The sequence below is a fragment of the Poecilia mexicana genome, unplaced genomic scaffold (genome assembly GCF_051168715.1).
Source record: "Poecilia mexicana isolate PSO_F unplaced genomic scaffold, ASM5116871v1 scaffold_6, whole genome shotgun sequence".
Lineage (NCBI taxonomy): Eukaryota > Metazoa > Chordata > Actinopteri > Cyprinodontiformes > Poeciliidae > Poecilia > Poecilia mexicana.
The window spans coordinates 31,626,407-31,638,580 of NW_028263375.1; the positions used below are offsets into that span (position 1 = coordinate 31,626,407).

Consider the following 12,174-nt stretch of genomic DNA (forward strand, 5'->3'; position numbering starts at 1 on the left):
ATGAACCAATTAGCTACTTTTCCGATGAAAAGGTGAGACCAGTGATCGACAAGTCAAACAGTCCAATTTAATTTAATTTAAACATGATCAGCTTTTTTCTGGTAAATTAAAGATTCAAAACTGTTGTTATGACATCAGCAAACAGACTTGGTTATGAGTTTAGTGAAAATCAGTTTAGTGATTTTCTGACCACTGTCAGAAAATCAGACAGTGGTAATATTGTAACGCCTTCATTTTCGGTTGGATTAACAGCTACTCCCTCTGTCAAAGAAAGGGCAGAACATTTTTATTTTTCTATGGTGAGCTTGTTACATTTCATTGTTGAATTAAAATTAGATCAGTAAAATTGTTCAACCCATCACTTTCGACAATTACTAGGAAAAAAGATCCATTTTGTTAGCCTTTTAAAATCCAATATTTTCAATGTCTCCTAAAGGAGTTGCAAAGTTATAATGTTGTGAATCTCTGCAGACTGGTTGCTTATTGTTGAACTGTACACAGAAATGTCTTTGTTTTGAAATAACAGTAAAAGTCTGTTTTACAGCAACTGCTCTCCTACGCACAAAATGCTTAGATGGTTCATACATTATAATAAACTAGATAATTAATAAGTGTTTATCGAGTAAGGACAGGAGAGAGACCAAACTGATCAGCTTCTTACCAAATTGTGAGTCAAAGCTGTTTACATATTTCATGTAAAGTTTCTAAATCAAACATTTTAGACTGAATTTCTACCATCTAAGTACAATGAGCATGTGTAACCATAATTCTTTAGCATATAATATTTTATCATTCACTTTATCATTCCAATATATCATCCACATCCACATATACACATCCACAACTATTAAAAGGAGCTTTAAAGTAAAGTTGTGAAGCTACCTAGTGACTTAGTCTGAAATGTTTAATTTTGCAGCTTTGGTTGAATTATACAGAAGAGATCTGGCTCAAGAAACTAGTCAGATTTGTCCCTTTCTCACTCTTAAATAATGCATGATAAGCCCATTAATAATTATCAAAATGTTTACAAATTAATAACCCATCTATTAACTATTTATTAAACATTTATAAGAGGAGCGTTATTGTAAAATGGTACTGCTGCTTATATATATTTTCTATAGTATAGTTCAGAAAGAAAAATTGTATCAGAAAGTCAAACCTTAAATATTGATGGTCAAAAATTGACAACAAAACTCCGACCTGTGCATCTCTGATCAAAAATCTAAATCAGACCTTTAGATTTTTAACATTTTGTTGGTTGCAGCAAGCAAGCCTCTCAGGGAGAGAAAAGGAATTCAACACAATTGACTACACACATACACAATACCATGCAAAAAAAAAAAAAAAAAAAGTTTTTGTAAACGAAGAGAAGCAACCTCTGACCCTTCAGCAAGGGTGCTTCAGAGTCCGCAGTCAGGAAACTTCCCCCACCTTAGGCTGACAAGAGACAGTTTGACGGGGGTGAGCAAAGAGCACAGAGCTTTATTTAACTTCAGCAGGCATGGTGCTCAGTGGAGGTGGTGTTGGGGGCGGGGGGTGGAGGTAGTCTGCTGAAGCGGTGGGGAGGTGGGAGGTGTACAGCGTTGAGGCGGAATCCCCCCTTTTGTCGGCTGAAATCTGGAGAAGGCCCAGAGGCAAACGGCCCTTCTCCCTAACTCTGAACACCTGTTCGCCTCCATGCGGTGGCTTCCAGGTTCTTGTGAGCGCGCTCAGTGGGTGTTAGAGGAGAAGTTAGGGTGGACGGCTAGGTGACACGGAACTCCTAACTATGTCCGCTGAGTCACTGAAATTATACCAATTTAGAAAGGTGTCTGGTGGACATGTCCTCCTCCACCCCCTTCTCCTGCACTGACCCCCCCAGCTCTTCTCAGCTCACCAGTCTAACCCACACCTCCCCCACCTCCCTTCTCTCCCCTCCAACCGACCTAAGGGCCCACAACCGTTCTGTTGGAGCCTATTTCCACCTGCCGAGATCCTCTGAGGAACTTCCACAGAGGCGCTACTCTGTCACTAAAGTTCAACCAGCGTTAAAGAAAGCAAGCGGCAAAAAAGTAACTGACAGCCCCGTTCATGGCTAAAGAAGCGACAGACTCTTCGGCCCTGAACGAAGATGCTCCTGGTTGGAGCGACAGTGATCAGTTTGCAGAGTGGGAGCTGAGCCACTGCCAGAGCACAGCTGCAACCTGCTGTGAGAAATCACAACTAGGTGCCAGCAAACATGTGAAACCGAACCCTTTAGAGAGAAAACAAAGCTTTTCTTACAAACGCTATGCACGCATTTTTCTTTTATTGACAAGTGTGATTGAAAAAAAATTAAAAATACAGTTCCAGGTTTTCTTAAAAATGTAGTTTCTGAAAACTGAACTAAAAGGCAACACATTCCACTTTGTGTATTTTGTCTAAGGTTTCACGGGAAGCGTAAGAATCATGTTGATCAGCTGGAATTCCTAAAGACAATGGCGAACAAGCGACTTTGGACAGATTTCAGGATGGACTGTGATGGGGTTGAACCTCGGTACATGCCGGAGCCAGAGTTTGTCCCTAGTCTGGACTCACACAGCTTTCAGTTTCCCAAATAACTTCTCTCTGACTTCACTCTTTTCATGTTTCTTCCCTTAAATATCCTCTTAAAAATGAATCAACCAAATCTCTCTTTTATATTGATCAGCTGGAATTTCTCCACTCATCATAAAAGACCTTTAATAATAAAATCTAGCCATTCCAGTCCTATTCAAAAACTGCTGCCTTACATTTTATAGAAGTCAATTTTTCCTGAAGTTACATAAACACCCTTTTATGTGGTAATCATGCACAACACAAGTTAACACCTTTAAAGAAGAGGATGACAAAAATCAGACAAATAAACAGAGATGTAGATCCAAATTAGACATTAACTTTAAAAAGACTTTAATCAGTTGTCTTCAGGTCATTTTTTACCTAGATTTATTTGAAATTCCGTCATGGCATTGCCATTACTTTAGTTTTTATACAGAAGATACAGCCAGCCGACTTTCCCTGAAGCTCTTTTTAAACAGTAGACATTGCTGTAGTGAGGAAGCTTGACTGTTTTCAACAAGTGGATGCACAAGAGCAGTCTACACAAGGCTTTTACAACAAAATTTAACCCCATATTAATGTTACTTTAGATGTTTTCACAGGTATGTGTAATGTTTTGCAGTAAATATTCCTTCGCTGGTTATATTCATTGGTGCACATGCTTGTAAAAATGACTCCTCTACCAAGGAGCTGTTCCTGTCTGGCTGCTCGAAATTCAGAAAAATGCAGATGACAGAACACACACCCTCCATTGTCAATTCTGCAGCCAGACTCCACTTGGGAGATAGCATTGCAAGCTGTTAATGTATTTCTATGTATTTCATGCATTTAATCAACAACATAAAAAACAGAGCTCCTGGTTTACTGTAAAGCCGTCAGAAGGGATAATAGATCATTTATTACCAAGCTCTACATGCATAGAAGTCTATGATGGTGATGCGTTCTGGTTGTACTTGGAAACTGTACTTTCTAAAACTGGGACAAACAGCAAGGATGCCCTCTTAAACACTCAGAGCTCACAGATCAACAGTGTCCAATATGGTTGCACATATAGAAGTAAAAGCTGCTGTATAAACTATAGGCAAAGGATTTCTGATGGTTTATCGTTCATTAAAGAAGCGCTGTAACATACCCATTTTTGTGTAAAAATATTCCTTTTTTGTCTGAACGGATACGCAGAAACTGGTATTGGTAATAGCAATTAGCAAAGTAGCAAATCCCACCCTCTTGTGACTTAAAACCAAAGCACTCTCAACTGGGGCGTGACGTCACTGCCAGCTCAGAAGTCCGAGGCTAATCAAGCACAGCAGAAACCTGAGTCTGCTCTAGGTGCGCTCTGAGTTTCCCAGTCGGAATTCCGACTTCGGGGGGAGGTTTGTTGTTTTTCCGACTGGTAACTCAGAAAATCAAAGAGAGAACAAAACATAATATATGGATGGATGGATGGATGGATGGATGGATGGATGGATGGATAAAAAAACTAGCCATGACGCTGAGTTTTATAGATAATGATAAATTATGCCAAAACTAATCTGATAACACAGGCATCTCTAGTTAAACACTCACACAAAGCACCTAATTTCATTTAACAGAACCCCTCTTAGACTTTAGATAAAAATTAATGGTGAAACCAAAATATTATGTTTTTGCACCAAATAGAGAAAACAAATCTCGTAGTAGGAATGGAGTCGCAGTGTATGCCCTGGGTACTGTGTAGCTACTACAGAATGAGTCACAACCTGTACAACCAGCGCCACTTTTCCTTTCATCGGGAGCTGGAAAACACGGGATAACATAACAACTACGAGATGAGCGCTGAGAGAGGCCGTGCTAGGTGAACAAAGCAACTTACTAGTGCAACAAAAGGCAATATATGGCATTACTGAGGTCTGCTAAGGACAAATTAGGCTAATATTGCGGCTCAAACGGGGACGAGGCTCGTGTTTTCTCCAGAGACAGCCGAGTGCCTCGCGCTGCCCACCGCTGTTGCTTCCAGAGCCTTTTAGAGAAATAGATGCGCAGCACGTTTCACCGTCTTTTCCTCATGACAGCCACGGCTCCACACTGAAATAAATATTTTTAAAAAATAAGATGCAGCGTCTATGGATAGCTTGCCTCCATACACGCGTCTTACCGTGTCGATACCTCCCGGCGCGGCAGCGACCAGTGTTTGTACCGGAGGAGGCTGCTCTCCGCTGGCTCCCTCCGACGCCATCTTCGTACTGTAGCGGTCTGCTGGAGTGAGGGTGCATCCGGCACACACATTAACTATTGCGCTACTGAGTGCAAAGCACGCCCCGAACGGTCATTGAAAAGAAAGAGAGACGGAATCTGACCAATTGAATAGAAAGCGACAGTTCTGCCAACATCCAGGAGCACACGACTGAGTGTTTAGGCTACTGCAGCTGAGAGGAGGCGGGCGAGCGAGCAGTCCTGTAGGCGGGGGCCGACAGACGCGTCAATTCCAGATGCGGGGACCTGGTGTGCTACCTACTGAAAAAAGGGGACCTTCTGGCTGGCTGGATGGCTCCTTCACAGCTGCAGCTGAAACTCTTTTTTATATATATATATATATATATATATATATATATATATATATATATATATATATATATATATATATATATATATATATATATATATATAGAGAGAGAGAGAGAGAGAGACAGACAGACAGACAGACAGACAGACAGACAGACAGACAGACAGACAGACAGACAGACAGACAGACAGACAGACAGACAGACAGACAGACAGACAGACAGACAGACAGATAGATAGATAGATAGATAGATAGATAGATAGATAGATAGATAGATAGATAGATAGATAGATAGATAGATAGAGATATTGAGAGACACACTCTCCGCTCAGCTGACCTTCCACCCTCTCATTGTGAGACTGTCACCAGTTGGCTGGCCCTCTGTTAAATTAGGTGAGTCAGTCAGTTTGCAAAATGTTAAATATTTATATTTAGTTGTCATTATTTGTAGAAATCAGTTTTTACTTTGATTTTAAAGGGTTTTTTTGCTATTTTCTTTGTCAAAAAAGCCCAATTTTGTTAATCATGATTGATTTGTTAAAACAGTACAAAGGGGAAGCCATCCAAGGAGGTGAATACATTTTTTATAGCATTCAAAGATGTATTATTGCTTCCAAACAACCACAAACAAATTTTGTGAATATGAGGAGCTCTGTGTTGACTTAGTGTGGGTAACATTGTAGGCTGTTTTTCCAGAATATTAAAAATAAGCGTTCTGAGCTTTTAAAGAGTGTGCCTCTTTGATCTCTCTCTCACACACACACACACTGAATGAGAGCAAACACTAGGCTGTCAGAGTGTGTTTTTCATAATCCACTGGGGATTTTCAGCAGGGAATCCCAGTCCCCTCTGCACAGTTATTGTTTTTATACCGTCTTGTGTGTCAGATCTTAAACTGGTGTCTGAATCTGTGGCAGGTCTGCAGAGATGGAGCTGCCATGCACAGGTAATCTATCCTCCTCTGAAAGGAAGCGTGACATTTAGTCAGCAGTCATGGAAAAAGAAAGTCGGCCATAATTCTTAAAAAGAAAAAATGTTTCTATGTATTCAGTCTGAGTGTTCCGATTATTTTCGTCTTATAAAGATGGATCCCCAACAATAGGAGTGTGTGTGTACTCTTCCTGAATAAATTATGCTTGTCCTACATTATTTTCTTCTATTTTATGTTGAATGAATGGATCTGAAATGCTGATAAAATGTCAGCTGACAAACCGATCTTCATAAACAAATATAACATTTATACTGTTTTATTGGTTGGTACTTACCTTTATGGTGCTCAGAGAAATGTTGGAGCAGATATAATATATTCATCTGTATTGTTTCTGCTACAAACGTTGTTCTGGTCTCAGTCTGTTTCTCTGTTTAGGAGTCAGGCCGCTGGCTGTGACACAGTTAACAGACACAGAGTTGGCTCTTCACACTTAGCATATTCTGTAGGATTTGATAGGATCAGTCTGTTTCTTATTGTTACTTTTAAAAAGAGAGCTGGTGTGTGTCAGTATGAAATGTTCAAACATACACACTGCAATTAGCCAGCTCTGCTGTTAGACGGGATATGTTCCAAACCTTTTTCTGCATAAAGAGGACAGAGTTTGTCCTTGGAGTTTTATTCCGTGCACAGCTTTCATTTACTGTTGAACAGAACAGAGTTTACCGACAGCAGGGAGAAACCTAGCTGCCTTTTATTTACATTTTATTAAAAAATGGTATGTGTATATAAGCTACTACACCAGCTTATCCTTGCAGGGTCAGGCAGTGGGGTGTGTCCAGTGGTCAGTGGGCAAGAGGTAAGGTTCACCTTGGACTAGGGATGAAAGTTATCAATTAATGAGTTAAGCTAAAGTTGACTGATCTCATCAGTCGACTAGTGATTCACTGATAATCACTGTTCTTAATAACCAGAGTTTTTCTCTTGTATTAAGAGGGACGACCGTCTTTCCATGACATGAAGGGCTGAATGTCTGTGTGGGGAAAATGGAAACACTTTTTCGCATCACGAGTCGTGATCAACAACCGGATGTTGCCGCTGGCACAAACCATGAAGAAGAAGACGACAACAGGAAGTAGGTGGAGGATCATGGCACGGCATGTTTTATTATTCACGTGTGATTTTTTTTTTACATTTCATTTCTTGTCTAATGGAAACACCATAATTATATAGTTGAGGTTTTTTCAATATTAGTGGGAATATTGACAAAAATTTGCCCTCATTTGTCATGTAAATGCAGCTAGTGAAGACTATATTTGACCTCATTACATTTTGTCTCTATGAATTCTTCTAGCTCTGCTATCTGTAAATGATCATCTGTGGGGTTGGACAAGCAAACAGCCTCACAGTCTTTCTGACCTACAAAGCACATCCAGATAGTCCAGTGATTGGATTAGTATGTTTTTTGCAGCTGGTTGAGCTGAAATGATCACCCCAACCGGAGGATATGGTGAAAATGATGTAACTGCAAACGAATGGACAGACACTGACGGATGGGGCTAAAGCGCTCCCTCAGGAACCCTTCTTTCAGCCGGACCCCCTCCCCTCCGTTTAATCTTGTGGGAGTACTTGGCTCAAATTAGCTCCCTCGCTGTTGGAGCAAACACCCGGCACAATGACTCTCTTTCTGTGGAGAAGGATGAAGTAGTTTGAGAGGGCAGCCGGGGCCGACCAATCACTGATGCCTTGTGTGCTGGTTCTCTTTAGCTCTGCTTAACCAGCAGGCCGACAGGAAAGGAAGCATAAAGAGTGAGGCAAAGAGCCCTGGATCCTGGCTCCAGCTTCAAACACGAGGACAAGGGATGCTTAGATAGTGACAGAGAGAGGGGAAGTGGAAGGAAGATGGAGGAGGGAAAACGGGATGTGGGCAACATCTCTGATTGGTCTTCAGGAGCCGCCAGAGCCGTATTCAGCTCTGTTCTGTGCAGATCCGAAGTCAGTGTCCTGTCTCTGTCGCCTTGTCCGCCTTAGCTCTCCCTGCTCTCCTCCTCAGTTGGTCCTAAAGTTCCTGCCTCACACTGTTCCTCTGTTGAATCACTGGCCCGTGATTCAGAGACGAGTGAAGCAGGTGCTTGAGCTAAATAGTGAAAGGTTCATCTTTCTTCTAAACTAAGGATGAAGAACTCATTCCAGAAACAATCCAAAGGAAGAGAATTAGAAGTGTCATAAAGGTTTATGTAGCAGAGCCAAAAAGTCAAGATGTGCAGCAACAACCTTAAGGTATTTTTCTAATAATTAACCTATTATCAGCTGAGTTCACTGAAATATTGCATCCAATAGTCAACTGGAACAAGTGTGAAAGTTGTTGCATTAGACACTGGATTCAGGAGGAGAGAAATAACATTAAGACCTTTTAAATCAATATAATTCTAGCAAATGATTATGATTACGATGAGAGAGACATGCTGGAGGGACTATGTTTCTCAGCTGGCCTTGGGATTCCCCTGGAGGAGCTGGAACAAATGGATGGGGAGAGGGAAGTCTGGGCCTCCCTTCACAGACAGACAGACAGACAGACCCTGAAGTAAATGGACTACAGCAGCCAGATGCTCACCAGATGCAACTCCTGTCTGCCAACAACGGAGACTACAGTTCACACAGGATCAGCAGAACTGGACGATTGGAAAAACATATCTCAGTTCATATATATGGTTTAGATTCACAACAAATGTACATCTCAAAAAGCCCTCTGACCACCTACAGGAGGTAAGGCTGGTGAAGTGTGGTGAACTCCAGCACCGACTCCACCATCGTCCGTATCCAGGATCCGTATCCGTATCCACCGATGACTGGAGGAAGCTGGAACCAGTACCTACAACTTTTTGATTTCAAGACTACTCTCTCCACTTCCAACTCTTTCATGCACTTGGAACCCCAAACCATCACTGACTGAGGAAGCTTCACACCAGGCTTCAAGCAACATTAACACTCTACTTCTCCACTGTCTGGGAGCTTGATATCCAAATAAAAGGTAAACATTACTTTCATTTGAAAAGACTTTGGGTCATTGAAGAAAGAAATCATTACTGATATAAATTTGTTATAAAAGTATTACTGATTGCACTTTAAAAATTAGGTAACTATGTTATTAAAGGTAAAATTTAAACAGTAATGATTTCTTGGTTCATGTCAAGTTGTCATAACAAAGACATTTTGAATAATGTCAACTTTGTATTAAAAATGTCGTAATTTACCGAATGACTCTTTATGACAACAGTCATAAATATTCATGAAGGCTAATTCATGTTCATGACAGGTGTTATGTCATGTTTATGACAGTGTTATGACAGTCTTATTCACCCCCCCTTCAAATAAAGTGTTACCAAATGGATTAATTTTCTACTGACCAATGATACAGAACATCATTTTCTACAAATAGAGAGATGCTCTAAGGCTGCCTTATCTGAAGATAGATGATCACAAACATAAAGGGAGGGAAAGAAACAGAACCAGAGCTACAAAACTGCCTGTTATTTAAAATGTTTTAATGAAATCTTGGTCAGTTAGACAGCAGTAAAAGTAAGAGAAAAGGAGAAAAACAATCCAGACCGTTGGATCTTTTCTAACCACATGTTAGCTGAACTGATTGTTTTCAGATTCTCACCAACATCCTTGTTGGCTCTCCACAGGAGCTCAGAGACAGACAGCTCCTGGTCAGAGAGCAGGAAGGAAAAAAAACAAAAATATTAGGACAAGAGACTACAGTAAGGGCAAATTTACAGCAAAAGAAAGTCGTATTGCAGAACTAGTTCAGATTACACTTACATAACTTCTGACTGACCAAAAAGATGTCATGTGTACATTTATATTCAGCTGTAAAAGTTTCTAAAATTGGTATGGTATTAAAGTAGCTCAATGTTTTAAGTAGCTCAATGTTTTTTGCTTCACAACATATTTATGGGTAAATTCTATTTGTTTAGTTTTAATTTATAAAAAGTGTGACTTAAAGGCACTTTGCCAAACAAACAGCTCTAACTCATTTCTAGACATACAGAAATTATTACAATCAAATAATAATTTGATTGTAATAAATTATTATTACAATCAATAATAGTTGATTGTAATAATCAATCAAAAATAATCTGTTTCAACTACAAACAGATTATAATAGCGTTAGATCAATTCATTTTGAATAAGTCTATGTGGGTTCTTTTAACTACTGGAAGATAATTTCAAAACATTCAAACTGGATTTTCAGGTTCATACAAACCCATCAAAGTTTATTACAATCTACATACTACCTCATCGTCTCCCTGTTTTATTCATTTTTAACTCATCACATCATTGAAGATGTACAAGACAAATCAGGACGTACACACTGTAAAAATAGTGGTATTGAATTAGAAAAGCATATTGTTACTGAGTATTGTCATTTAAATGTTATCCTGATGGCTCCTCACCTTCTGCTCCTCTGCCCAGCAAGTGAAGCCCACCACCAGGACCACGATGACTTTTAACACCACCACCATGTTACCAACCTGTAAAGTACAGCATTAACACCTGCATCCCCCTGAATCTCCTACTATACGATATATACCATCGTATATTTACACACTTGTGAACATACATTTGTGTAGTTGGTGATATGAGAGGCATTGCCTTGAAAACAGGCTGCCTGTTCTCACGATGAGTATACTAAGAGGAAAGTGCCTGAATGTGCAAAAAACACAGTACATCTAGGTGATGTTTTTTGATTTTTTTGAGGGTGTTTGGGGGGAAAGGTGCATTTCTTTTTAAATTGTTACTTCCAAGTTTCTTTTGGGGTCTTCTCTGCTGGTTCTCAAGACAGAGTACCTCAAAAGAACATGATGTTAGCAAGAAAAAGGATTAGTCTTTCTAACCTCTGTCTTCCGCTGATCCAGGACAGGGTAAGGAGGCCCAGACTTCCCTGTCCCCTGCCACTTGTTCCAGGTCCTGTGGTGGAATCCCAGGGCGTTCCCATACCCCATCCAGTGTGTCCTGGGTCTTCCTCTGGGTCTTGTCATGGTACCCAGAACACCTCACATCTTGACACAGAGAAGGAACTCAACCCTTCTCTGGCTCAAAACCAGGACCTCGGATTTGGAGGCATTGATCTTCCTCCCGGCTGTGAATTGTTCCAGCAAAAACTGTAGATCATCACTGGATGAGACACGATCCAGTTTGATTAGAGGCTACCAAACTGGATCCCCTCAACATCTTGGCTACATCTAGAAATTCTGTTCAACATGTCACCCAGATTTGATCACTAGTTTATTGCTATGACTAGTTTTTAAGGTTTTTTCCCAGCTCTAAAACATTTATTTGAATGTTCAAACAGGAAAGCGGGTTGTGAAAGAGAGGGAAGACATGCGGCAAAAGACATCAGACCAGGACTCTAACCTGTGGGTTGCGCATTTTCCCTCTGCCTTATAGTTTCGTTATAGTTATTTTCTAGTTATAAAGAACCTGTGGTGTCCAAAAAGTCATTCCTCAAGGGCCGATATGATAACCTGCATGTTTTAGTTCTGCTAAACAAGCCATTCGATCCAGGTGTGTTGAACCAGGAAGAGAACTAAAACATGCAGGATGCCTTTGAGGACCGACATGAACTAAACCTTTGTGTTGACCCTTGTTTCTCTCTAAATACTCTTACTGAAGTTTAATTTCTGTTCAGCTGAAGAAAATTATGGCACATCCAAGTTTTGATTTGTTCCAGGCATCTGTTCAGTGGTTGATTGGGTTCATAGTCAGCTTGTGACATTGTAATGTAGATCTGTGTAGTATCTGCATAGCTATGGTGACTAATCTTACTACTCCTTATAATCCAAGCTGGTGGGAGGATGTAGATATTAAATAAGAGCTGCCCCAAGATAGAAACCTTCAAATGATTTTTATCCTTTCCAATGAAAAGTTCGTTAAGACTCAAATCAGTCAAGTCCTGTACTGGTGTATTATTGTCTTCAATAATGTGTTTATGTCAGCCGTGTCCAGTCCAAGAGTACCAACACTGTTTCTTCAACAGTCCAGATTGAACACAAAGTCCAGTACTTCTCCAGCTCGTGTGTTTAGTGATACAGTTGACTGTACCGTTATACTGAGGATTTTGATAAAAATAAAGGGAAAAGTT

The 12,174-nt window shown here is 40.3% G+C and overlaps 1 protein-coding gene across 4 annotated transcripts in view; it reads right to left on the minus strand.

Moving 5' to 3' along the window:
- cttnbp2 (cortactin binding protein 2) overlaps positions 1 to 4,979 on the minus strand; it is a 77,679-nt gene extending 72,700 nt beyond the window's left edge. For 3 of the 4 annotated variants that reach the window (XM_015009939.2, XM_088006591.1, XM_015009938.2), the window contains exon 1: positions 4,691 to 4,979. In XM_015009939.2, the coding sequence (XP_014865425.2) occupies positions 4,691 to 4,771 (81 nt within the window). In that variant the 5' untranslated portion in view covers positions 4,772 to 4,979. The remainder of the gene's footprint in view (positions 1 to 4,690) is intronic. The other variant, XM_015009940.2, reaches the window with a different exon arrangement.
- Between the last annotated feature and the right edge of the window lie 7,195 nt (positions 4,980 to 12,174).